Source organism: Marmota monax, unplaced genomic scaffold (genome assembly GCF_021218885.2).
Source record: "Marmota monax isolate L192 unplaced genomic scaffold, Marmota_monax_Labrador192_F-V1.1 WCK01_AAM20220418_F8-fsc00393, whole genome shotgun sequence".
Classification (NCBI taxonomy): domain Eukaryota; kingdom Metazoa; phylum Chordata; class Mammalia; order Rodentia; family Sciuridae; genus Marmota; species Marmota monax.
In genome coordinates, this window is record NW_026692824.1 from 156,074 (window position 1) to 183,784 (window position 27,711).

General features: G+C 40.9%; 2 protein-coding genes and 1 pseudogene across 2 annotated transcripts; 2 read left to right on the forward strand and 1 right to left on the reverse strand.

Moving 5' to 3' along the window:
• Nucleotides 1-8,111: 8,111 nt before the first annotated feature.
• LOC124095425 (olfactory receptor 2H1-like) lies at nt 8,112-10,874 on the forward strand (annotated as a pseudogene).
• A 7,057-nt stretch (nt 10,875-17,931) lies between these two features.
• Nucleotides 17,932-21,929, forward strand: LOC124095426 (putative olfactory receptor 2I1). The gene is given in 4 exon segments (XM_046448550.1): nt 17,932-17,937; nt 21,106-21,662; nt 21,664-21,790; nt 21,792-21,929. Coding segments are annotated over 4 exon segments (828 nt in total).
• A 1,717-nt stretch (nt 21,930-23,646) lies between these two features.
• Ubd (ubiquitin D) lies at nt 23,647-26,579 on the reverse strand. Its single transcript, XM_046448518.2, has 2 exons — nt 26,454-26,579; nt 23,647-24,523 (listed from the first exon to the last, which is right to left on the reverse strand). The coding sequence occupies exons 1-2, from the start codon at nt 26,475-26,477 to the stop codon at nt 24,053-24,055; spliced, it is 495 nt and encodes a 164-aa protein (XP_046304474.1). The 5' UTR covers nt 26,478-26,579; the 3' UTR covers nt 23,647-24,052.
• Nucleotides 26,580-27,711: the final 1,132 nt, after the last annotated feature.

The following is a 27,711-nucleotide window of genomic DNA, read 5'->3' on the forward strand; positions in this document are numbered from 1 at the left end:
GGTGTGACACGTCTATAGGGAAGACAAAGCATTTCCGGTAGGGGTCTGCTTTGTGGTTGGCCATTGCTAAGGGTAGGGGTAAGAGTAACTAAGGAAGGGCTGCTATGGTTGAAGCTGTGAGGAACAGAAACAGGTATTCTAACTCAAAAGAAGTTGTAGTGGCCAAAGCTGACGAAGGATAGCAAGTAACAAATGTCCTACAGACTTGATGTCTCCTTTCAGGTTGACATGATGTCCCCCTCCCCTCATTTTCTTTCCCAATACCCTTATCCTGGCTGCCTATGAGAGATCTATCTTCCTGCCTCACTGGGCTCAATCCTCGGCAAAAAAAAAAAAAAACACAACTATGTCCTGTCTTGGAAAAAACATAGTCCACCTTCAAAGGAATTGTCTAAGCCAACAAACTGGAATGGCTAATGCAATTATGGGTGCAGAATGGTGTGGGGTGTCTAACTGAATTGGTCTAGGAGTAGGGTAGAACAATGAGCAAGTTTGTGAGAAATAAAAAGTCCTGTGGTCTATTTTCAGAATAGAGTAGTTAGCTTTAAATGTAGAATGAGTATGTTACCATCTAGGATGCTGGGTTTGTAGTCTCTGTTCAGCAAAGAATTGAATAACAGGACACAAAGATAGCAAGCAAGCAGCAGGTTTCTTGGAAAACATCAGAGATATAGAGATGGACTTTTCCAAAGGTGCCTCAGAGCTGGAAATCTGGTGGGAAAGTTTTATGTCTATTTTTTTTTTTGGGGGGGGGTGATTTTTTTTTTTTTTAATGGTCTCTGGAATTTCCTCCTTTCCTTATTTCTTCCCTGTCCATGCCCTCCTCACTGTTATTGATTGGTGCCCCCTCTGTCTGCAGGTCTGTCTGACCATCAGTGCTTTTGTCAAGCAGGAAGTTGACCTCATCAGAAGACCCTCTCCATGCTCCCTTGTTCTCACCTCCCCCCAACCTCCTCACTGGCCATCTTGTCTGACTGCCTAGCCGCTTCTGTATCTCCCTCAAGTGGGATGTAAGAAAGACAGATGGCAGAATGGAGAGCAGAATGAAAAGTTACAAGCAGTAACGCTGCAGGGTACAGATTCATGGCCCCTTGACAAATGAGGTGAGAAAAAAGGGGACCTCACACATACCTGAGCTGATGACCCAGCCTAATTCCATTTTAAGACTGGGAGCCATTTCATCACAAAGTCATGAAAAGTTAACTTCTGTCTTACTATAAATTACTGCAATTTCTAAACTTGTTTGGAATTCTTGCCTGTGCCTTGAACTCACCTATGCTTGGCTTTCCCTGACCAGATAACAACCCTCTCTAAAACCATAGTGGTACCTCATAATCCTGGCTCCCCCTGATCAAATAACAACCCTCTCTGAAACCTCAGTAGTGCCTTAAAAATTCTGATGTTGGGATCTGAATTTACTCCCTACCTTGAAATATCATGCCATGTAGATCATTAATCTATCTACCTTTGTATTATGCTTGTCAAAATCCTGTTAGCTGTAAATTCTCAAGACACCCCCCCTTTGAAACTTTTTGTGTTATAAAACCTTGTTCCTGGAGAGCTAGGGTGCTGATCTCTAGACAGGGGTTTTCAGGAGAGACAGTTCTGGCCAGCTCCAGTGTACACAAATACAAGCTTGCTTTAATTTGATTTAAAATTGGAGTTGGTGGACTTTTCTTTGTGTTGGGGTTCAACAGAGACTGACCTGACAAACAGATTTCAATGGACACTCCATAAAATAGGATAAGTATGCCTACTGAAGAGATGCTCAACAGTTGAATCATCAGGGAATTATAAATTAAAACTATAGTAAGAATAGTGAGTCTAAAGATTTAACATTCAGTAAGAGAACTATAGTTGGTAATATTGTATTATATACTAGAAGTTGCTGAGAGTAAATGTTAGCAATCCTATTATATGCAAAAAAGTAACAATGTTTATTGATGTTTTGAATATAATTATATATATTATAATCATATACATACTTGAATATAATCATACATATGATCATACATATCATATATATGATTACATATATATTATCTATGGGTAATATGTATATAATGTATAATCATATATATGCATATACATATATACATAACAGGGTATACAGCTCAAATTCACACAACAAAATTTAACATATTACTATGAGACCAGACTCATGGATTGTCCCAGAATTAGCTTTTTATGGGGCAGGTGGATTAGGTTTGGCCTCTGATTTTAGCTCATTTTAGACTCATCTGCATTCATAGAAAATGATGGGATAGATTATTCATCTCCCCAAAGCTTTTGGTATGTAAAATATTAGCGGAATGAACTTATTTGGAAGTAGGAGAGGCACAGAAACAAAATAGTTAGCCCTCTATAGCCACCAACTTTTCATGGCCATTGGCCTGACAATTTATGGTGAGCACTGAAGCTAGTTCTCATTAGTGCATCTATAGCCAGCCTTTCCCTGGGCAAACCAGTGTAGAAAAGTATTTTAATTAAAAAATTCTTAAATAATGAAATATAATTTCACACTCACCAGAGTGGCTAACACATGATGCAAATGTTCCCTTTTTACCAAAATGAAATCAGAATATATGTTCACAATGACTTCTACATGAAAATTTACAGCAGATTAATTTATAACAGCAAAACTTAAAAAACATCCAAGCATATATTGCTGCATAGCAAATTCCCTCCAAAATTTAATGCCTTCAGATAACACATATTTGTTGTCTCACAATGCGAATGCTTCCTGGGGAGATGATCTCACAGTATCAGTGCAAGTCACGATGGTACTTATGATTTAGTCTTGGATGTCACACATCATCATTTCTTCTACATTTTGTTCATTAAAGCAAATCACTAGGTACAGCTCATACTCAAAGGGAAGGAAAATGGGCTCTACCTTGTTCATAGAAGAATACCAGAAAAATGGGGGACATATTTTAAAACCACAGACTCAAATATCCATTAACAGGAGAATAAAGAAACAAACCGTAATTTTAATTAACCAATAGATAACTCTCAGGAAAAGAAGAAAGAAAGAAAGGAAGGAAGGAAGGAAGGAAGGAAGGAAGGAAGGAAGGAAGGAAGGAAGGAAGGAAGGAACCAATGATTCAGAAAGCAACATGGATGAATGTTGACAATGTTGTGCAGAGTGTAAGAAACCAAACACAGAGAAGCATGTATGTATTAAACAGATCTTTCTATGAAGTTCTAGGAGGAGAAAAACAACCTAAAGTGACACAGATTGTAGTGGCACCCTCTTTTCCACAAAAAGTCTAAACTGGGCTTCTCCAAAAATCTTCACCATGGCTGATTTTAGGACTGTCAGCAAGAGTCTCTACAAAAGAGCTCAACATAGATAAACTTTCTATTTTCCTTTTGCTCTATTTACTTGGCCACTGGCCAGGAAGAAATCAGCACTGCAAGGGCTGGACACCCCCTTACTAGTTTTTCACAAACATTTATCCAGTACAGTAGTTTGTAGAAATGTGTAAACAAGGCCTCTGGCCTTGAGCTGGAGCTTCACAGAGAAGTCTACATTTCTAAGATAAGAGAAGTTACCAATTGGGCTCCATGGTAACAACTGGCAGGGGGAGGAAAGAAAGGGGAGAAAAAGCTCTCTCCCTTCTCAGATATTGTCCTTGAAGGGTTAACTTGCCCAAAACAGTAAAAGAAAAAGCTGCTTTTATATGAACTTCCACAGACTGTGAACTTTTGAGCCTGCCCTCTTACAAGCTGGGTATAAAATTCCGAAATTACCTGAACTCAGGGTTCAAGGGATTGATTTATTACAGCAAAAGCTGGGCCCTCTGAACCTGGCTGCAGCCAAATAAAACTGTTTCTGCTATCTTCGGTGCCTTTCCTTGTCTGTCCCTACAACAAAATCAAATCTGTGGTTGCCTATAGAACAGATAGACAGAATTGTTGTAAATTGGCATGAAGAGTTTTCCAGAGTAATGCAAAGGTTCTATATTTTCACTAGGGTGGTCATTGCCCAGATATACATATTTATCAAATCTCAGTAAACCGAACATTAAAATGTACACATTTTATTATGTAAATTATATCTGTATTATGTAAGAAGAGAAAGGAAATAAACCATATCAAAATGTTATGCTTGAATTCAGGACCCTCAAAAGACCACCAGAGACCAAGATCTATGTAAGCAGCAAAGAGGTGTTTATTGCGAGCTAGCTAGGTCCTCCGCGCACACCGAAACTGGTGACGCTGAGAGGCCCCGAGCATAGGGTTTGCAGCAGTTTTATACACTCTTTGGGGAAGGCAGGGACTTCAAATACATCATAGTATCTCTTAAGAAATCATCACACACCACGGGAAAATCATAAAACAACTCTAAAACATGATTAGCACATTCACTGGTGGGAACAAATTGGGTAGGGCGATTGGTTACTATAAGAGGGGGATTCATTTGAACTGATTGATTTAAGCCAAGAGGGGTGTTCCTGCTGAACTACATGGTTTCCCAACACCATAAACTACTGGGAGGGTCATCTGGCATCCCAGGTATTTCCCTGTCTATGCTGATTGGGGGATGCTAGGGGATTGCTATGGGTCCCCACCTAGCCTGAGTCAGGGACACCTGGCACAGCAGATCTCTCCTGTTATTTGTAGATAAACAACTTAGCAGCATGGGAATATGCCTAGGAGTGGTCTGTGGGGCTTTCCAAGGACAAAGGTCATGCTCCTTCCTTGGACAGGCTTTGCTCTTTTCAAGGAGGTATTGAATGAGTACATTAGAGGCATGAGAGGAAAAACTGGAAACACAGGAGGGACGCCCAGAAGGTGGGTAAGGAGACAATGGTGCCCTTGTACTCCCCAGTGGCAGAACAACAGAGGTAGTGGCCTTTTAATTAGCCACAGGGAGCATCTCACTGGCACATTTCCTCTGAATCTTCTCCTCCCTTCTCAGTCATCATTAGTGCCAGGGATTATTAATTGGCTGTGAGCAGTAGGGCCCCTCATCTTGGCAGGAATTGCTGAGCTATTATCCCCAAGGCATGGGAGTCCTGGGATCCCTCCCTTCACAAGCTCACCATGCCTCCCTTTCCACCTCCAGTACCAGTAGAAGAGAAGTTAGCTACTGAGTTTGAGGGAAGGGGCTTGTCACCAAAGAGCTCCACAGTAAAGAGCTGCCTCTGGCGGGCACTTGGGCTGAGGGGCAGGGCACATGGTTAATGAGCAGCCTCTTCAGCCTCACAGGGACTCAGTCCAGCTCTGGTGCTGCCTAGCTACACTTTCCATAAAGCTATTTCTCCTGTGTGCCTTCACTCCTTTATCTGAAATGGAAGATAATAACAATACCCATCTCTTGGATTTGTTATGAGGGTCAGTGAACATAAAGTACCCAGGGAAATAAACACTGGAATCATTACTCTTCCCCAAAATCTAAGCTCGAATCAATTTCAGAGTGTGATATTCCTTTTATTTCTCATTGTGAGAATCACGTGGAGACTTCAGCCAGTCCAGAATCTACCTCCTTGTCACCACAAAGGTCTGGCAACAAGATGATGATGAGATTCTGACCTCAATCTCAAGTAAGTTATAAGTTTCTTCTTCTTCTTCGGCCATCAATTTCTACAAGTACTCAATAGTGTTGGAAAGCCTGCCTGATGAAGAGTTACTGGGGGTTGAACCCACACGTGCTTTACCACTGAGCTATATTCCCAGGTCTTTTTATTTTGAGACAGGTTCTCATAAATTGCTGAGGCTGGAATCAAACTGGAAATCTTCCTGCCTCAGTCTCCCAAATCACTAGGATCATGGGCAGGTGTCACCACACCTAGCTCTCTTGAACTGGGGCTTAAGTGCCAGAGACTGGGTAACTTTCAGCAAGTTACTTAACACTTATGAGACTTTCTTCTTCTGTAAAGAAGGGCTAGTATTAGTTAAATTGCAAATTTCAGAGATTCCAGGAAATCCCCCAACACAGTGTCTGGTATATAAGGAAAAACTGCTAAAATAATAGGAGGTTATCATTGGAATGTAGATCAGCATTTATAACTCGTTATCTTGCAGCAACTAGTAAAGGGATGGCTCTCTGGTAATCAATAAGGGAATAAATGAATGTGTGTGTGTGTGTGTGTGTGTGTGTGTGTGAGAGAGAGAGAGAGAGAGAGAAAGAGAGAGAGAATAACAAGAAGGAGGAAAAGTAGTGCTTGCTTTATATTAGGCCTAGAGAGAAGGACCATGTAGAAATAAGAAGGAACACAGAGTCAAAGAAAACTTTAAATTGAAGATATTTAAAAAAAAACTATAAAGTGAAACAAGATGTCAAGAGTGCAAGAATATGAGAAATGCTGCAGTTCAAGGATCAGTGAAATGGGTAGGCAGTTACAGAGATAGAAAAGATAAGGCACTGTGAAGTTTAAAAAGATGAGGACTTAACTAATGAGAGGAGTGCTTCCATCTCCAGAGGGAAAGAAAGAGATGTTATCAGGGTGGGGTGCCCAGAAGACTCCCGAGGTGCTGGTAACATTTGTTGTGTTCTTAAATGGGGGTGGAGAGTACTGGGACACCATGCGTTCATTCTATTAATCCATACAATCCATAAGTATGGTTTAGTTGCACTTTTATTTGGATAATTATTTTTTAAAAGGGAACAAATCTTATCTGCAAGGGGAAGAGCAATGATGAAGGAAGGAAACTAGAAGACCAAAAAGAAGAAATCTGCACAAAAAGGGAAATAAAAGGTGTCTTTTAACACATATGGATACCTCAGGATGGGGAGGTGAGCATGCCATGCCACAAACTCCCAGGGCACTTTCTGCCCACCAGACCACCAGCTTGCCACCTCTCACCTCATTGGTCTTCCTAAGATCATCTGTGCTCAGAAGACTCTCAGTTCCTGCCTCATAATTGCCAGGGAGGCTGCCATCCCATCCCTAGCTGTGAGCTCGCCATCTGTGTCCCCCACTGTTTGCACAGCAAAAATTCATGTCCCTTCCTCCAAAAAGCTTTCCTTGACCCATCCATCCAGATGCCTCCTTTACTGTGTAGACTTCTTTCTCCTATACATTATCTTTATTTGCCTTCAATTCTGGGAGTCACGATAGTTTTCTTGATCCCCCAGTGTTTATTGAGTGCAAGAGGACACACACCTGCAAGCCCTCAGCTTCTCGTGTAGAACTTGAACCCATCAGCCTGCACTTTAATGCTCAAGATCTCTGTGACAAGGGAAAGGCTACTACAGAAGCCAAGGTTAGGCATACAGTATATTTCTTAAAGAAAAAAAAAATTGTAAAGGACATTATTGACACAATTATGAGTATGGTCTACCTAGTAATTATTTTATCAATATTCTGCTGTTCTTAAATAAAAGAACTTCTGTTTCCCTAGAAACATGAAGCAATGAAGAGGCATTATATATGCTACCCACTCTTCAATGGCACAGAATAAATATAATTGCAAATGCAAAGGCAAAAATGGAATGATTAAAAAGTGACACATACTAATAACATTGAAATAAAGGGTATGTTTGAGTTCTCTTTTCACACTACTCTTAAAATTCTTCTGGGGGATGGGGTTGTGGCTCAGAGGTAGAGCTCTTGCCTAGCATGTGTGAGGCACTTGGTTCAATCCTAACACCACTTACAAAAATAAAATAAAGATATTGTGTCCACCTATAACTAAAAAATATTTTTTAAATTTCTGAAGGTTTGAATTTTAATATAAAAAATCTTAAGTCTCAAATAGTTAATAGAATAAAGACAGTATAAAACAAATCCAAATTTCTACTTAAAATGTCCACTATCAACTCAGTGGTGTTTTTTGTTTTTGTGTCAGGAATTGAACCAAGGGCCCTTAACCACTGAGCCACACCCCCAGTCCTTTCTTTATTTTTTAGTTTGAGACAGGGTCTGGCTAAGTTGTTTGGGGTCCTGCCTGGTTGCTGAGGATGGCTGGCTTTGAACTAGCGATCCTCCTGCCTCATCCTCCCTGGGATTACAGGCCTGAACACCACTACAAGCAACTCTGTATTTTTCTAGTGATGTAGTCTTTCTGAAGAGGAAAAGAGGTCCACCCCACCCTCATGTCCCAGAACAAATGAATTGGCAACTTTTTTTTCTTCATCCTATTTGCCTATATTGCGCAAAATGTTGAGGTTAGGGCTTTTTATTTGTAGAGAAAACTCTTATGTTAATAAGTCATAATTATTTTTTAAAACAGGGAAGGGACAAAACTATCTAGCTGATCTGCTGTGTATACATTATCATTATATAGAGTGCAAAACCTCTCTTCCTTAATACATATATTCTGCCTCTGGTTGGCTCCACTGCAAACAAAAGCACGTACAAACATGCATTATGGTACAAGGAAAAGGCTTGGTGACCAATAGTGGTGATGCTGCTTTGCAGATTTGTCAGCAATTGTTTTATAAGGAACATGGTAGTTTTGTCATGAATCCTCTACATTTTAGTCATTGCACAATGAAACCTCCAGCCTTTCCCATGTTCCTATTTGATTCCTTCAAGGTAGGTCTCAATGAGTGTGAAGCCCCCACAGGGATGCAATCATTTCTTTCACATTGCCTCATACTAGGCCTGCAGGCATGCTAACTCTTAAAACCAAGAGTATCATTATGAAGTGTTCAAGGACTGCTACACAGTGGGGGTGCTCCATGTGTGTATGTGGATATGGATGCACCCGCCCATGTGTGCATGTGTCCAGGGATTGGACCCACGCATGCTTAACCACTGAGCTATATTCCCAGCCCTTTTTATTTGATTTTGAGACAGTGTCTCACTAGGTTGCCTAAACTGTCCTCCAGCTTCTGAACCTCCTCCCTAAGCCTTCCAAAGAGCTGAAATTACATGCCATTTACCACCATACCAGCTACACTGGTTCTTGGATGACCAAGCAGAAACACAAGCAGAGCTGTAGTCCCTTGCCTTAAACAATCGACAAATGGCTGTATCATTTCCTTGGGAAAATGGTTTTGCCTTAGGGAAAGAAAAATTAAATTTAAACATTCTGTAGTCTGGGATTTTTGACCTTGAAGTTTTGTTAAATCTGGCAAAGCACCTTAAGACACACCTGTAATCTCAGTGACTTGAGAGGCTGAGAGAGAAAGACTTCAAGTTCAAGGCCATCCTTAGAAATATAGCAAGATGAAAGGAAGGGAGTGGGAAGTGGAATAGGAAAGACAGTAGAATGAATCGAACATGACTTTCCTATGTTCATATACAAACACATGCCCAGTGAAACTCCACATCATGTACAACCACAAGAGTGGGAAGTTATACTCCATGCATGTATAGTATGTCAAAACACATTCTACTCTCATGTATAATTAAAAAGAAAAAATAAAAAATTGAAACAAGAATGGGATCCAAGTTAGAATAAGTTATACTCCATGTGTGTATATATGTCAAAATAAACTCTACTGCCATGTAGAAAAACAAATAAAATTTGAAAAATATGTGTGTGTGTGTGTGTGTGTGTGTGTATGTATATATATATATCAAGAACCTCAGCAACTTAGAATAAAAAAAGGGCTCAGGATTTAGTTCAGTGATGAAGTATCCCTGGGTAAAATCTCCAGACCAAAAAAATAAAATTTTATTGCTAAATCTGCATACACAAACAACAAATTTTTTTTTTTTGCTAATTCTTTCTGGATGTACAGAATGACCACAGTATTCAGAAGAAGATATATGCTCAATAAGTTACTGCAGAATTAATGAAGAGTAATTAACACATGTTATACGTCAGTTGCCTTTGTGTTCAACCAGGAAGTCAGAGGCACCAGAGTGGGACTCCATCCATTGTCTACCATATTGCTGCTTTCCGTCCTCCCACTAGACAAAGCTTGACCAGGAAGATCAAGGTAACAGAGGTGCTGGATAGTGATGTACCTGGGAATTGGAGCCTAGGAGAGAAGGAGGGGAGAAATGTCCACTTAATGTGGCCTGACAAGCATCTGAGTTGACTTTTTACAAAACAGGATGGAGCTCATTCATCTCATCCTTCCAGTTCTGAACAGGAACAAGCCATGCTCAACCAAAGCTCCCCAGTGGGATTCCTCCTTCTGGGCTTCTCTAACCACCCAGGGCTAGAAAGGATTCTCTTTATGGGTTCTTAACTTCCTACCTCCTCACCCTGGTGAGCAACACACTCATCATCCTGCTGTTAGTGCTGGGCCACAGGCTCCACTCCCCAAAGTATACTTTCCTCTCCAGCCTCTTTTTTTCTTGGACCTCTGCTTCACCACAAATTATATCCCCGAGATGCTGGTCAATCTCTGAGGCCCCAAGAAGGCCATCCTGGTCTGAGCTGCTTTATCTAGCTGTTCATCTTCATGTCCCTGGGAACAACTGAGTGCATCCTCCTGACAGTGATGGCCTTTGACCACTATATGGCTGACTGCCAGCCCTTCCACTATGCCACCATCATCCACCCCTGCCTGTGCTGGCAGCTGGCAGCTGTGGCCTAGGTTTTGGGTCTGGCCCAATCCATAGTCCAGATACAAACCACTCTCCTCCTGCCCTTCTGTCCCCACCGGCAGTAGATGACTTTTTGTGTGAAGTTCCTTCTCTAGACTATCCTGTGGAGATACCACCTACAATGAAATCCAATTAGCTATGTCCACTGTCATCTTTGTGGTGGTTCCTCTCAGCCTCAACCTTGTCTCTTACACTGCTATTGCAAGGGAAGTGCTGATGAGTAACTTTGCCCAAGCATGGAAAAGAGCTTTAGGGACCTGCTCTTCCCATCTCATGACTGTCACTATTTCTACAACTCAGTCATTGCTGTCTACCTTCAGCCCCAAAATCTCTATGCCCAAAGGAGGGGCAAGTTCTTTGGCCTATTCTATGCAGTGGGCACTCCTTCACTTAATCCATTCATACACACCCTGAGGAGGTATAGAGGGCATTCAGAAGGTTGCTGGGGAAGGAAGGCAATTCCAGGGAGAGCTGAGGAAGATCTGATTCAAATACTTTCATGAGTTCTCTTTATGAGACTCTTTGATGAGTCTCTTCATGATTTGTAAAAATGCTGAGTTCCCCAAGCCATGCACCCAAACCGATGCAGAGGGTCAGTGTGGCCATGTGGTATCACAGAGAGAGATGGAGGTCCAGTTAAGAGAAGATGTATATCTTCATAAAACATCTTAAATTCAGATATGATCCTGTCTGTCAATGCTTAATATTTCCTCTCTTATGTTGCTCACAAGAAGTCCATACAAGGAAATACTGGAGCCATGGCTGACCTGAGACTTAGAAAGATGCCTTTTACTTCCCATGGAGTATGAGAAGATAGGCTACCACATTCTGCATTCCCTTTCTTCTTTCATCCTTCAAGTAACAGCCACAGGGAAGAGAAACTAAAACTCAACCAAATCCAACACCTCATATACGTATTGTTTTTAAAACCAAAATATAGCTATCAATCTAATGTGCACAACTACTGCCATACTATAATCACCAATAACAGTTTTCATCAGATTATAATAATACTGGAATATTAGGAGGAAACTTGCCACAATAATGTGCTGCATAATGATGTTTTGCTCAATTACCAACATATATGCTGGTAATGCACGATTTTATCTGCTAGTTTTGTGGGAGTCACTTACTTTGTACAAGTAAACTTTAAGATGTTCACACAATGATGAAAACATGTAACAATTCCTTTTTCCAAACATATTTCCATTGTTTAATAACATATTACTATATTTTAATTACAATATTTCCTCTCTTCTCTACCAAGAAGCCCAGAAAGATAAGGAAATCATCATATTGGCTATATGATGCTTAACAGGATGCTTCCATGAGGCTTTTGTTCCTATCAGATAACCAGATGTCAACTGAATAGTAATTATATATATATATATATATATATGCATTATACATATATATCATATATATATCATGTTATACACCAAAGTCACACAAAATTTTTTAATAAAAAATTTAAAATGAGACATCACTTTACAATCACAAAATTGTGATAATTGCTACCATATGATCCACAAAGTCTACTCATGGGTATTTACCCCACAAAATGAGAATATATGATCACAAAAGATTTGTACATAAAAATTCATAGCACATTTATTCATAACAGCAAAAGCAGGAAACCATCTAACCATCTACTGCTACATAACAAATTCCCTCCAAAACTTAGTGACTTTGCCCCTTAACCCAGGGTCAGTTTACCACTGAACTACATCCCCAGTCCCTTTTATTTTTTATTTTGAGACAGGGTCTCACCAGGTTGCTGAGGCTGACCTCAAACTTGCCATCCTCCTGCCTCAAACTGCTGGGATTATAGGCATTCAACACTACATCTGGCATGGGCCACCATGCCCCACATGATACCTCTTCTTTACTTTCTTATACCAATTGGGAAGCTTTCTGAAGTAGTAATTGGGAAATCAAAGAATTTTTGCACTGGAACCACACATACATATACACATTGAGCTCACCATTTCAATCTTCATTCAACTCCTAAAATAATCACCTTGAAAAACAAGATTTGTACTGGCAGTTTTACACTACTGATGCAAAATCAGAATTTTTTCCTTAGGTTTGTTGGGAAGTATTGAATAGTGGTGAAAGACTCTTCTGGCTGGAGTGCTTGAAAGGTATTGCACCACCATGGGTGTGAAGATTAACTGAAAGGGGCCTAAAGATAAATACAGGCATTCACCCCAAATGGGAATGAGCACATATGTCATATCCTATTTGGGGAATCACTATTACATGTAGCCTGGCAGTATACTGGGTTTTGATAGGGTTAGTTATTCTTGTGTATTATGCAGAGAAAAACTATTACTGAAATGAAGAACCTATATAGTGGCTGGGTCTCCTCAGGGACTTAGCTCTTTCCTAGTTTCTCCCCAACACTGGATTCTTTTCATTCCTTGTTTTTCTCTACATTCTTTGACTTTCTGATTGGTGTTACACAGAAAGTAAACCAGTAATAATTCTTTTAGTTTTTCTTTCAGCCAGTCTGCCACACTCTTATTAGTACTCAAAGAAGACCAAAAAGAAATCAACATAACCCATTATCAGAGAACTAGAATGACAGATTTACCAAGAGCAAAAATGACTTCTTGGGGCAGGAGTCTTAGATGGCTCTCCAACACTTCTGTTTCTCCATTCCCTCTAGGATAATTCTGGAGTCCACAGTTGTTATACTGCCACATTTTCATGCCCCATAGGGATCAGCTGAGAAAAGGACAAAGTTAGAAAAGCAAAGGTAGATCTGTAAAATCCTGCCAGTACAGGATGATGTCTAACAAATAGGTGATTAGTTCTTCTTCAATAGGCAACTGATCTCTTGGCAGAAGCCTCATATTCTAGCTGGACTATTCAGGTAACTTGTTGTGCCTAGTCTGAATGCCACGCAGCAACTTTATTGAATTTCCATTCTTCTTCAAACTTTCTATATTCCTATTAAATATCAAACTGGACAGTTCAATCGATATCTGGTATGCTATAATTCCTACTTCTTATAAAATTCCAATAACCATCTTCCTTTTTAAATTTCCTGGTATCACTAGTAAATCCCATCTCTATTTCCCTTTGAGATACTTAAGTTTTCCATGATACCTTTTCCCAATACTTTTCCTTCTTTCAATGATCTATTGCTTTATTTTTCATTACTCATGACCTCTTATTTATTTTGCTTTCACCTCTGTCTTCTTCCAATCCATCTTCCTTAAAACCCTTGCAGAAAATGCAAAATGTGGAGACAGTGAAAATATCAGAGGTTACCAAGGGCTATAAAGGGAAAGGGAAGGATGAAGAGGGAACAAAGAGAATTTATAAGTCCATAAAATTAGTTGGTATGTACTATGATATGTTTTTCTAAACCCATAGGATGTATAACACCAAGAAAAAGCCCAAACATAAACAATGGGCTTTAATGATATGTTAATGTAGGTTCATCAACTATAGCAAACCATGATTCTGGAGTGGGCTATTGAGAGTGGGTGAGACTGAAGAGGGGAAAGTATTCCTGGAATTTAAGAAATGTGCTTTCTGCACAATTTTACTGTGAAACTAAAACTGCTCTAAAAATAAAATCTATTTAAAAGGTGAAGAGAAAGAAGAAAGAAAACCTCAGTATCTCTCCATAATCATATGTGAAATGATTCTTGCAAACCTGCCTTCTCCTAATTACTAAAATTCTGTATTTTCTACCTATGCTTAGAGATCAAAAAATATTTCAAAACATCAAATATCAAAAATAAATCACTCAACACTCCCTCATAAACATTATGCTCCTTCTCCAGATTTTCTATATTCTCATCTTCACAACTGAATGTCCTTTCCAATATCCACTGGAGAAACTCTCTTGATTTCCTGGGCTTTTTCAGCAGGAAAATAGGCTCGCTGCAGCACGTTCTTATAGGAAGCCAAGACATACGATGTTCAAAGAATCCTGAAAAGTAATGAAATGCAACAATGATTGTTATTAAAATGCCCATCAATCCCACAAGCCTACATTTCCATCCGGGCTGCACAACAACATCAACAACAACAACAAAAAAAAAAACCGCAAAGCGGAACTCGCTGCCGCTGCCAGGGAGACTTGTAGATCGCGGGAGCTCCACCTCCCGGCCCTACCCCCACCACGCGGGGCAACGGGTCCCTCTGGGATGCGCTGGAGGACTGACGTCGGTGGTCTTAACCCTTCTCTCCAACTTCTCGCTTAGCTTCCCTCCCGGGAGTTGGGCGACCTCAAGGCGCCTTTATACCCTCCGCAGAAATGAGAAGTGAGATGGCGAAAATAAAACGGGAAACTGTGGGAAGCTGGTTGATCCTGCAATCCAAGCAGAGAACTCTTTGAAGGAATACTGGAAACGGGAAAGACAGGAGAGGAGCAAAGCCAGGAGAGAAATGAATGAGAGTGGAAAGAAAAAGGAGCTGGCCTGAGTGATTTCTAAGGGCTGAAGCAAAGAACCGAGAGGTTGTTTAGAAAGCTAAACTTGGATGACAATGTCCATAGATTTTAAGAGGAAAAAGGGTGTTTACACAAACTGGAGTGAATTGAGAAGAAGGTTCTGTAGACAGGACAGGAACAAGAACAATAGAACTTTTCCTTCTTCAATCCTTTGTCCTTCAATTAAAATAATAAAAATAAAAGTTTGTATACTTGAAAATATCTCTGTCCACCTGCTCATATCTACGTTTAGATATAGAAAAGCAGATTAGTTCTCCAGATTCGGAAATTACCACTTATTCACCCTGCAACTTCACAGAACAACCTTACCTTTCCTGTGTAACAAGAGATTCTTTGAGGACAATCCCTTCACCATCTTCTCTCACGCCCTAAGTCAATCAAAACACAGCAACAATTATTCATAATGGTGCATCATTGGTCCTTCTTATTTGAATTTCCAGCTTCTTGGACTGAAAAGTTATTGTGTCTCTAGCTCTCCAGCCTGTCCATGGCCACTGGGGGACCATTCAGTCTTTGCTGGTATAAGTCAATCTAGTAAATTTCTTACAATACATCATACAATGAAGACCACTCAGTAATGAAAAGAAATGAACGACTGATACATGAAGCAACCTGGAAAAATCTCAGAAGATTACCAAGTGAAATAAAGTAGTCATGGAAGAGCACATAATGTGAGTCCTTTATATGAAGTTCTAGAAAATGCAAACCATTGTGAAAGAAAGTTGATCATGGGCGGGGGGTGTAGCTCAGTGGCAGAGCACTTGCCTAGCCTCTATACAGTCCTAGGTTCAATCCCCAGCATGAAAAAAAAAGATCAGTGGTTGTCTGGGATTAAATCCCCTTGATAAGAGGGATAGGGGTAAGAAGAACATTTGGGGGTGATAAGAAAATTATGTAGTTTTTTAACTGCAGTGTTTTCATAGAATATCAAAATCATTGGACTGTACTTTTAAATAAATGCATTTATTGGATGTAATTTGTGATCTAATAAAGATTATTTAAATTTATTGAAACACCAAAATATATATACCAACCATAATAATGCCTCACTCTATTTTATACAGTACTTTTAAATACCGATCTAAAAGAAGAAAGATTGTTCATCTTAATTTACAAGCACTTAAAAATACAGCTATAAGTAAAATAGACTTGTACCTGCTCTTCCAGAGTTTATGTCCTAGTGGGGGGAAACAATAAGACAAGATAGCAAATGCCTTAAACTAGCAGGATTCCAAAGAGTAAGATTTCCACCAGAAAACAAATGCATTCCATTCCTCTATTGTATGGGCAAACCAGGGGCAAACCCACTGGATGCAATATTGGGCAGATAACTCAGATAATAAAAGTTCTTTGGTAACTATTGGTCCCAATAATGGACTTACATAAATAAAATGACCAAAATTCTATAGCAATATTTTGCATTTCCATTTCCCAACTAGTGCCCACCTACAGAAGAACTGGGAGAAGAGGTCACTCTATGTTCCTCCCCCATTTACCACAATGTCTTTACCTCTCCCAAACTTGGAATTGGAAGGCAGGGCAGGGAATAAGTTGAAGGCCATAAAGGGTCTTACTAACTGTAGTGTCCTAAAATTTGATGGATTTCCTCTCATTATAATAAATATTTATTGCTAACTCCCTTTGGGCTTGGCAAATACCCTAAGCTAACACTTTTCCTTAGGAAACATACACAGGGTCCACATGTACCTCCCAACATCCATCTGCATTTCTCACCTGCAGATCCTTCCTGCCATGACTTTTCTGCTTGACTTCTTCTTATCCCCTCCTAAGCCAGGATTGAGCCTCCACTCCTATTTGAGATATATTCTGAAAAGTGAGAAGGGTACAGTCCTGGACAAGAAAAGGGGAAATGTATTCCAGGAAGAAAACACAGCTAGTATATGTTTAGCATGAGTTTAGTGTGTTTAAGGAGAAGAGGGGAAGCCTAATGGTTTCATAGTAATCAAGACATAGAACATCAAGTCTGATCAAGTACACAAGAAGTTAAACAGGTATAGCTTGATAAGCCTGGTCCTCAGGCAGGCATAGAATTTTAGATATTCTTGGTGCTGAAAGCTAAATATACAGTGCAACATTAATAATAAAAATAAAATGGAATTAAATTTATTTTCTAGTCAGACTGGCAAATATTTTATTGGAATGAGAATGTTTAGTGATGACTGTAAAGTGTCAGGGAAACATTAACACCATACATGGATGATAGAAATATACAGAAGCACCACTCTTTTGAAGAGTTGTCCTATACTGAGTTCCTACTGAGTCAGGAGTTTTATATATGTCATCTCCAATCCTCCCAGCAACGTTGCATAAAGGAAGGTATTATACTCAGATTACAAATGGGGTGCTATGGTTTGAATGTGTCCACCCAAAGGCATGTATTGCAAACTTAACCCTAAATGTAAGCCTGTTGGGAAGTGGGGACTAATAAGAGGTAATGGGTCATAAGGATTCTATCCTTATGAAAATGGATTAATGTCATTATTGCAGAAGTGAGTTATCATGACAGTGAGTTGTTACAAAATGAGTTTGGACGCCTTTTGCTCTCTCGTGTTCATTCTCTTGCCTTTCTGCCTTCCACCATGAAATGCCAAAAAGCAAAACCCTCACCAGATAGTCAGCATCTGCCTCACCATAGCAGAAGCCAAGTAGAAAGTGTGTTCCAAAAAGGAAAGACCTGCTCTATCACATGCTCCCAATTTGTCACATAATATGAGAACAAAAATATATCCATTGGGTGTAGCAATGCAGAGATCATTTGCAACTCTTAATAAATGTAGTTTCAATATGGAAGATTTACTGGAGCCAATGTAAAAGAGAATGAGACCAAAGAGAAGGGGATGAGGAGGGAGGTGATGTTAACAAGGAAGGGTGATGGGCAAAAGTTGGGGACATAAGTCATAACCGCATTCAAAACTGAAAATGACTGCAACAGATCTACCTCTCTGACAAGTCAGCATTGTTTTCCATGGCTTACAGATGATGACGGTGGGAATCACAGAAGAGAAGAGGCCAGTTTAAAGTCATTTAGTTGAAGAATGAAATTTTAAACTAGTTAATGAAAGGAACTTATGCTGCCTCTGGCCTCAACACCCTGCCAGAGACATCATGCCCTGAAGGGACTTCTCTGCAGATTTCCTCTTCCTCATCTTGGGGGAATTCTCTCTGGACACCTCCAAGAAAGCATTATTGATGGGAGCAGGATGCAGATTCCCCAGAGCTCTGTCATCATTTCTAAATAACAGGTAAGCTGAGTCCCTTGTTTCCCCCCTAGTGAGAGTCTCTTCAACATCTTCCCCTTGCTCCAACTGCTATATTCCTTAGACTTCTGAAGGATAATTTTGTCCCCACCACCAGCTAATGCTGATTGGCTGCCACCAGAAGCCCTTGCACTGTCTGGACCCCACCACAGGGCTCTGCACTAACAGACATCATCACCTCTGCCCTGGGTCCATGTTTCACAGACTTAGGTGCCTTCTTTCAAATGCAATAGGATGTTATCTGTGCAATTTTATGAGTGTGTGGCTGTTTTCATGGTGTGAAATATTTGAAGGGGAGCACTTTGGAACTTACCTGACTAAAGAACCTGACTTTTTGTAACTCAACATTTCTAGCCACCATTGATTCAGAAACCTGAAAGATAACTTCCTGTACTTCATCCATACCCAGTAGGACCCCAGTTCTGTAAAATTATCTAAAAACATAAAGTTCACGCCTTGTATATCCCCTTTATCGTCCACAATCTTTAGCATAATAGAACATAGCTCATTAAGAGAGAGAGAGAGAGAGAGAGAGAGAGAGAGAGAGAGAAGGCAAAGACCTTGGAGTAAGTCAGGGATTGGTCAAAATCCTAATATATATTTATACATAATGTGACCTTGGACAAGTTATTTAATTTCGATTACCTTCCTATCCTCTATAAAATAAGACTGTTGCCTATTTTTCAAATGAACAAAGATTAATGTTAACATATTAAAGGAATATGAAGTTTTTAATATCAGTTCTGTTACCATATCATGAGGGAACCCTTTAAAAAATTTTTTTCTGGCTGGAGGAAATTCAGTGTTAATTCGGTGTTAGAATGTGTGCTTCACAAGTCTGAGGCCCTGGGTTCAAAACAAACAAAAATGTTTCCTGATTTGTAAAATAATACTAATTAACATTTAATAAACACCTTATATGTACCAGGTACTGTATTAAGTACTTTGTGTGTTTAACTCTTCACCCACTACTTTTTCAAATGAGAAAACTGGGGGCCCAGAGAGGTTAAATTACATGTCCAAGGTTGTTCAGCTGGGAAACAGCAGAATTAAACCCAAGCAATCTTGTTCCTAAGCCCTTGTTTTTACTCACAGTAATATTTGTTCTATCTAATGAGCCTAAAATGAGAGAAACATATAAGCAAGATGCTTTGTTGGGGAAAATGAATGTTTTTTCCTAAAAAAGTAGGATTATAATTTTTAAATTATAAGCAGTGAATGTGATGTTTTAACTAAGTTATCCAGGGCTAGGGATGTAGCTCAGTGGTAGAGTAATTGCCTAGCATGTATGAAGCCCTGAATTCAATCCCCAGTACCATCACCAAAAAAATTTTTTAAAGTTATTTATATCATAATATTTGACAGGAAACATACAATAGAAAGATTTCTATGTAAACTTTATTAATCATGATCGTTTCTGCACCATTAGGATATTTGATTCAAAATGCCCTAAGAGGACATCCCTTTGTTCCCCACATTCCCTTTCCATTACTTTGAGAAATGCTTGATAATAAAGCTTCGGGATAGGACAGAACCTTAAAGGTCATCTAGTTCAAACTCCTGAATTTACAAGTGATAAAACTGAAGCAGAGGAATATGAAGTGACTTCCCCATATCAAATAATCATCCAGAGGAAGCTGTGGTAGGTAGGACTAAGGCCTCCCAATTTCTGGTCTACCAAAAAGTGTTGTTTCCTCCACAGGTTGACCTTGGTTTCAAGGCTAGCATGCAGGTTCTGCAAAAGGAGCCATAGAGACACTGTAAAGCAGACTTTATTAAAAACAGAATAGACATCACTAGTCAGCAGAATCATGGGTTGTGTTAAAAAGTAGACTGATGAACTGGGGACACAGCTCAACAGAAGAGCACATGCACAAGGCCCTGGGTTCCATCCCCAGCACCACAAGAAATAAAGTAAACTGAGGCACAAGAACATTTTAAAGTTTATTTCAACAAACAGCTATTCATGATTAAGGCAGCTCCAGTCCAGAAGTAGTTCAGTAAAGTCAAAGAGGCAACTCAAGAGGGAGAGTTTAATAGGGCAAACAGAGAAGTAAATCAAAGAAAATGTTTTAATATAATTATACATTTACACTATTTAGTCTGTCCTATTGGAAACAGCTTAGGTATATAAATCACCTGTCTGGTTCTAAGTGATTGGATTTGAGTTCTCTTTTTCTTTAGGTATTTTTTAGAAATAGCTCTAATGAAGTCTCACTTGTGTTCATAAGTCAAACAAGGTTAAGGCACTTTATGAGGCCTAACAGCCTTTGTCTGCTCAGAAATTCTTCTGATCCCAACTCCATAAACGTGAAGCACCTAAAACAAGAAAGGTGATAATTCTGATCTATAAGTTCTTAGTTCGGGCAAGCATGGGATAGCGTCCTAATTTTTAGGGACTATACAATTTCCAGGAAAGGGGGAAAAGAGGCTCAGAGTGAAATCTATCTTCACAAATGTGAAGGCCTTTGAGGTAGAAGGAAGATCAGATTTCTTCCTTGGTCCCTGGGAGTGCAACCAGATATAGGGAGGCAGCTGGAAATACCACTGAGTTGGAAATCAGGACTGAGTACAAGTCACACAAGGCCACTGACTCAATATGACCCTAGAACAACTTAATCAGCATTTCTGAGCCCTCATTTGTGCATCCATTAAATAGACGTTTTATTTCCCCCAGAGGATGCTGTAAATATATAAAAGAAGGAATGCTGGCACATGGTAACTAAATTAAGGGTTCAGGTCTGTAAATGGGACTACCACCCATAAAGTATTATCAGTACTATTGTATGCTTTCAGTTCTTCCTCAGTCCCACATCCCGGGTTTTCCTTTACTTGTAAGAGTAGTGTCACCCTTTATTTCGTCCTCCCAAATATTCTTGAAGTTTTCCTCCTTTAGGCCAACCACAGCACCTAGGAGCGCTTTCTCCTGCTGGGATTCTCTGACTGGCCCTCCCTGCAGCCAGTCCTGTTCGCTCTCGTCCTCTTCTGCTACCTGCTCACTCTGATGGGCAACTGCGAGCTGGTGCTGCTGGTCATGGGCGACCGGCGTCTGCACACGCCCATGTACTACTTCCTTTGCCCCCTGGCCCTGGTGGACGCCGGCTTCACCACCAGCGTGGTACGCCCGCTGCTGACCAACCTGCATGGATCAGCGCTCAGGCTGCCCCGCGGCGGTTGCATGGCGCAGCTGTGCGTGTCGCTGGCCCTGGGATCTTCTGAGTGCGTCCTGCTGGTGGTGATGGCGCTGAGCCGTTATGCGGTGCTCGCCTCGCCCCGCCTCTGCCGCGCACTGGCCGGCGCTTCCTGGCTGGGAGGCCTCCCCAACTCCGCCACCCAAACCGCGCTCTTGGCCGCGTCGCCGCTCTGCCCTACCCTCCAGCTGGACCCGTTCATCTACGAGCTCCCCGCGCTGCTCAAGCTGGCCTGCGGCGGCAGCGGCAGAGACACCATCCGGGTTCCCCGCCCGCGTGGTTATACTGCTGGTGCCACCCACCGTCATCTTAGCCTCCTATGGCGCGGTGGGCTAAGCCATCAGAAGCATGCTGTCCAGCGGAGGCCAGAGGAAAGCTGTGGGCACGTGTGGGCTCCCACCTGACAGCCGTCTGCCTGTTCTATGATTCCACAATCTACACCTACCTGCAGCCCACTCACAGCTACAACCAGGGGCCCAGCAAATTCGTGTTGCTCTTCTACACTGTGGTCACACACTCTCTGGAATAAGAAAGTGAAGGGGGCACCCAGAAGGCTCCTGGGGAGACTGGGGGAGAGCTCAAGCCAGGCAGTAAGTGGCTTGGGAAGGGGAAAATGTTTTATCCCTGGTCTCATGGATGGAAATGCCCAATAGACAATCTGTCACTTTGGCCTTCAGGCGTTCATTTTCTTTAAAAGAATCAACAAGATTTGTTTTCAGGGAGACTAAGGCTGCAGGGAGATTCCCTCCTGCCGCAGTCTGGCTGGGCACAAAATCACAAGCCACTCAAGCAGGAACAAACTTTATTTTGAAACTGCCGCCAATGTCCAGTAGGCACCCGAAGATTTCCGATCCACCCACGCAACCTCCTCCCTGAACCGCCAGAGAGAGTTCCTCCCCCGGAACTCCCTCCTACTGTACTTCCCCAACCAATGGGAACTCTCCAGGAGTCCCATAGCAGGCTGAGGTGAACAGCAGGAGTCCAATATCCATATGAATGCAAATCTTAACATAATCATATAATCTCAATGGCTAGCTGGCATCACCTTTAAACCAAAAATGCCATGCATCATATACTTGGCTCTTAGCACCCTCTGTTTACCAGGTAAGGGTCAAATTCTTCAGAGAAAATGCCTGTATCATATATATGCAAATACACTCCCTCCACACCCCCAGTGGAAAACACCTGCAGGCTTTCTCCTACACCAATGAAGAAAAGAAACATGATGGCCTGGACTTCCTCATCCTCAGGAGATACTCAAGAGTTCACATGCAGTCAAGATGATGAACAACAGGATGTTTTCTGGCAGTCTGATAGAAGACTATGGAAGATTTTGAGGGCTCTGCCATCAGTCATCTCTCAAGTTAACAAAGGAAAGTATAGGCCCTACCCATCCAGAAAAAGGACCATGGCCTTTCTTTTGGGAAACCAGCCCAACCTAATGCAGACCTAGACAGGTGGCCAGTACCCACCATAGCGGTATGGCTCATAGGCTATGAGCAACAGTCATTAATTTGGGGAATTATGCTGAATGAGATTAAACATGGAGAAACTCTCTTGCATGAGATGGTCTTCAACAAGTTTGAAAGAAAAGAAGGAACCAGAATTGATGGAGAAGAAAGCAGGCTTGTTTGGGGTTGTAAGAAAAACCTACAAGTGATCAGTAATGAAACATGAGAGAGAGAGACAATGAGGGGGCTGAGGTTGTAGCTCAGTGGTAGAGGGCTAGCCTAGTAGTAAGGCACAGGGTTTGATCCTCAACACCATGTAAAAATAAATAAATAAAATAAAGAATGAGATAGAGCAGTACATTAGAGGTAGGAATGAAACCAAGTTCCCAAGAAAGGAGCAGAGTGATGAAGGGAACATTGGGGTAAAGACAGAAGCCAAACCCTAGCCTCCTCCATCTAGAGCCGAATGCCCAACCTAGAACCTAAGGCCAGCAGAGCCAACACTGGTACACATCCCCCAACTTTCAGGAATCCCATTCCCTACAGAAGCATATCTACCTGCAAGAAGCCACCCCTAGAGATACAAAATCTCTAGATCCCCATGGAAACTATCTTTCCATTCCTGCTTCTAGAAATAAGAAGAATTTTGATTGGGCATGGGACATGGAGAAAAAGGAGCATGGTGCCAGATTTCATTTCATACCAAGAAACTTTAAATAAGAAAAGTGCAATTAGATTGAATTTCTAAATTACTTATTAATTGGATTGTAATCATGTTGAAGTAAAAAAAGTTAATTCATAATAAGTGGAAATTTATTTTGGTTCATTGATTATTGAGTGATATTACAGATAAAGCACTAAGCTTGATATATAAACATTAAAAAATCAGTAGAATTGTATCACAACCTAAACTTAATATCTTATCCTACTGGAAAGGAAATGGGGATTTGGACAACATAAATTTCAAGTCAGCTTTGAATGCTATCTCTAAAATGAAAACATTATCTTCTATTCTTAGTAACAATCCTGCCATCAATTATGGTAGAATCATAACAATTATGGTAGAATTTACCTCCCACCCCCCAAACTTCCTCTATTCTCTCATTCTCATTAATTTTGGGAAATCATGAAAAATGTTGTTGCTGAGTAAGAGCTAAGAAAATAAACTCTACTCTGGGTAACCACCTCGTCCCCAAGATAGTCAACCCCCAATACAAAAGCGTGTCAGAAAGAGTAAATTGCCCTCTCTGATGCTATAATCCGCCATGATCTTCCCATCTTCCAGTTTCTTTCCATTGCATGTCACAATCTGGGTCTCAGGAGTCACACCAGACACAGTCTCAATCATCTTTTTCACCTGGGCTACAGAGCTGGACCTTCGCACCTGCAGGAGGTGCCTCTGCCCCTCATCTGTTGCCTCCACCACAAACAAAGGCAGCTCCTTGTCACTGGGCTTCACCACCTTCAGGGTGAGGTGAATGGTGTTCTCCTTGTCAATACCATAAAATGACAGTGGTTTCTGTGGCTCTAGGGTCTGGGAGCCCAGCAGAAGGACTTGGTCCTGAACAGGAATCTTAGTCTTCGACCTGATGTGTTCATTGATCTTCTTCACTCTGTCTTTCGAGCTGGCAGGAAAGGTCATTAAGGGCCTTTCCTCAGAATGGACATTCACCTGGGCAAAGAAAACCACAATACATTGCCTAAAATAACTGCCACTTTTTATAACCTCTTGCTTTCTCACCCTAATTGCTGTCCTACCCTTCCACTGTCTGTGTGGCTCTCCAACTCTTCTCCAATTATCTGTATCCCTCCTCCCCTTGGAATTTCTGTTTGGGATTTCCCAGATTATAACACAAACATGAACATTAGTCTCATTCCTTTTGAACAATACCTCTTATCCATCTCAAAATGCAATGAATTATTTCCCACCTTATTTTACCTGCCTCACCTATCTAGTGATCAAGTTTGTCAAGTGTCAAAAGTTAACCATACAAAGCTTCAAAAAGATGTACAAAAGATTCTGAAAATAACTCCCAAAGCAAATTTCTAAGACTTGGCAGCTTCATGGGAAAATGGGCAATGCTTAACATAGAGAAGAGACACTACAGTGAACAAACAGGTGTAGCATCTAGGTTGATTTAGATATTTTTGTGTGACATATAGGAGATGTTTTCTCAGGCTATACAGGGGTGATCTTGTCTATCTTTCATATTTTCCCTGTAATTGTAGCAAGATTTAGGTACAGTGCTACCTTCTGTGAGTGAGGCCCTGGTCTAATTTTAAAAGATCATATACCACAATACAGTAGGTATATGTATAAAAATACAAGAAATATAGATGAACAAATAACACTGAGCATAGTATCACTGTAATATGTAAGCTATTATAAAGCAATGGCATATTAAGAAAGAAACTAACAATACAGAGGTGTTTTATCCTTAGTACGGTGTTCTTTTAAATAGTCACAGAGGATATCTTCTGGCCTTGAGAATCATTTTTTTTTCAGTACCTAGGATATGAAGCCAGGGCCTTAGGCTTTTTAAGCAAGTGTTGTACCAAGACCTCTGAAAAAATTTATTGAAACCAAGTCTTGCTAAGCAGCCCAGGCTGGCATCCAACTTGAAATCCTCCTGCCTCAGGCACCTGAGCAACCGGGATCACTGATGTGGGCCATCACACCCAGCCTCTCTATATATTCTTATTTAATGTCATATATTAGGTTTTTAACAAAAAGGTAAATGAGTTTCCATCAACTCTCCTTAGGAAAAGAGGGAAAGTTAAGTTTAAGAACTCTGGTAATATTTTAAAATCTCAACTCTTTCCATTCCTGTTGAGCATAATCCTCCCTCCCTCAATTTCTACTAAGGTAGGAGAAAAGACTGGAATAGAAAGATAGGAAATTTGGGACCTTTCAAGGGCAGGTTTTAGTGTAGCAAGGCTGAGAGACCACAGACAAAAATTAGGCCTCATCAACGTCAGGCTCATTCTTACGTAAGAAGAAAAACTAATAGTGAGACAGCTATTGCCTAGTTCCCAGAACCCCTCCCAAAAACGGCACAGTAACCTGATTGGACCAAATGGCTCATGAGAGCTCATGGGCCCTGCGTGCCTTACCCAGAATTGGGCCAGAGACTAACTTCCTTAACCCTGTAGACTCATATAAGCCCCTAGACAATAGACACCTTTAGCAGCCCTCTCTTGGAACACCATCCCCTTTGGGAGCTCTGCTTTCTTTCTTCTTTCTATTACTCTAACAAATCCTGTGACTTTGCTCACCCTTGTATTCATGGATTTCATTCTTTGAATTCAGGAGACAAAGAACTCATCCAACCAAGTTCCACATTACACTACCAGTTCTCCCTAAGGGCAGCCAGTCCAAGTTCTGATTCAAAAGAGTACTCTAGAGCCATGTAACCAGATGACTGGCTTCTCTTCAGAGTACCTTCCTTCCCAGCAGCTATCAGCATCTGCTTCCACTCCTTCACGATGCCTCCCAGCCACCTCACTTCCAGAGCACAGTCCTTCCTCTATTCCTTAGATGTTTCCTCAACTCTTGGAAGTAATTTTCCTTTCCCCAGTCTCTTTATCAAATCCCAACTTACAGAAAGTACTTCACAGGCAGCCATCTCTGCAATCAAGGGAACAGACAGGAGAGTGAGAAAAGGGACCCTGTGTCCAGCTTATATGTGAGCAGTTGAGTTGGAAATCCCCTGCTAGACTGCTGTAGTGTCCATCATGGCTGTGCCCTTTGGTCTTGAATGTTCTCCTGAATTTTCTTTCACTTTTGCTGGAGTGGAGTTGATAAACAAAGAATACTCTCTGTTCAGGACTTTCTCCCCTGGGGCAACCCATTTGCTCTGCTTGTTCTAAGCATGGATGGCCCTTGGATGCTGAGAATTTTTTCCTTCCCCTATGCACTCTTGATTCTGCCTGTGACTATCTACTCTGCAGCCCTGGTCCTTCACTGTCTTCAATATCTGTGATATTGTTTACCCTCTCCCGCTGCTCTTAGGAACACTCCATCAATCACTGCCTTCCTGAGAGCAAGACCACCCAGGTGGTGACAGTCATGACTGATGTGGAGTGATGTGGCTGTGAATAGCCTGTTCACTTTAGCTGGGCAGGATGCCTGTTCACTCTAGCTGGGCAGGATACATGAAATATACCTGGAGAAGACACAGGAAAAATAATCCTGAAATGAGACATGAGTTCAAGTCCTGAGGGTGCCACATGCTACATTACATCAGGCAAATCTCTCCCCCCACCCTCTCTCACCATGGGAATTAAACTCAGGGGAACTTGACCACTGAGCCACATCCCCAGCGCAATTTTGTATTTTAGTTGGAGACAGGGTCTCACTGAGTTGCTTAGCACCTTGCTAAATTACTAAGGCTAGCTTTGAACTTTCAATCCTCCTGCCTCCACCTCTCGAGCCACTGGAATTACAGGCATGCGCCACTGTGCCTGGCTCATCTCTTTTAACTGATGGTTTTTTTGTCATGAGATGTTTGGCAGAGTTATGAAAAATTGTGGTATATATGTGTAATAAGAAATGTAATGCAAAAAAAAACAAAGTACACGTATGAAGACATGAATTGATGTGGACATACTTTATATATAAAGATATGAAAAATTGTGCTCTATATGTGTAATAAGAATTGTAATACAAAAAAAATAAAATATGAAAACTGGAAAAAAAATAAAATGAGATGTTTGGAGAGGATTCTTAAGTGTCTTATAGACTTAGAAAAACTTGCTAAAAACATTTATATATATATATATATACATATACATACACACACACACACACACACACACACATATATATGTGTGTGTGTATGTATGTATATATGTATTATA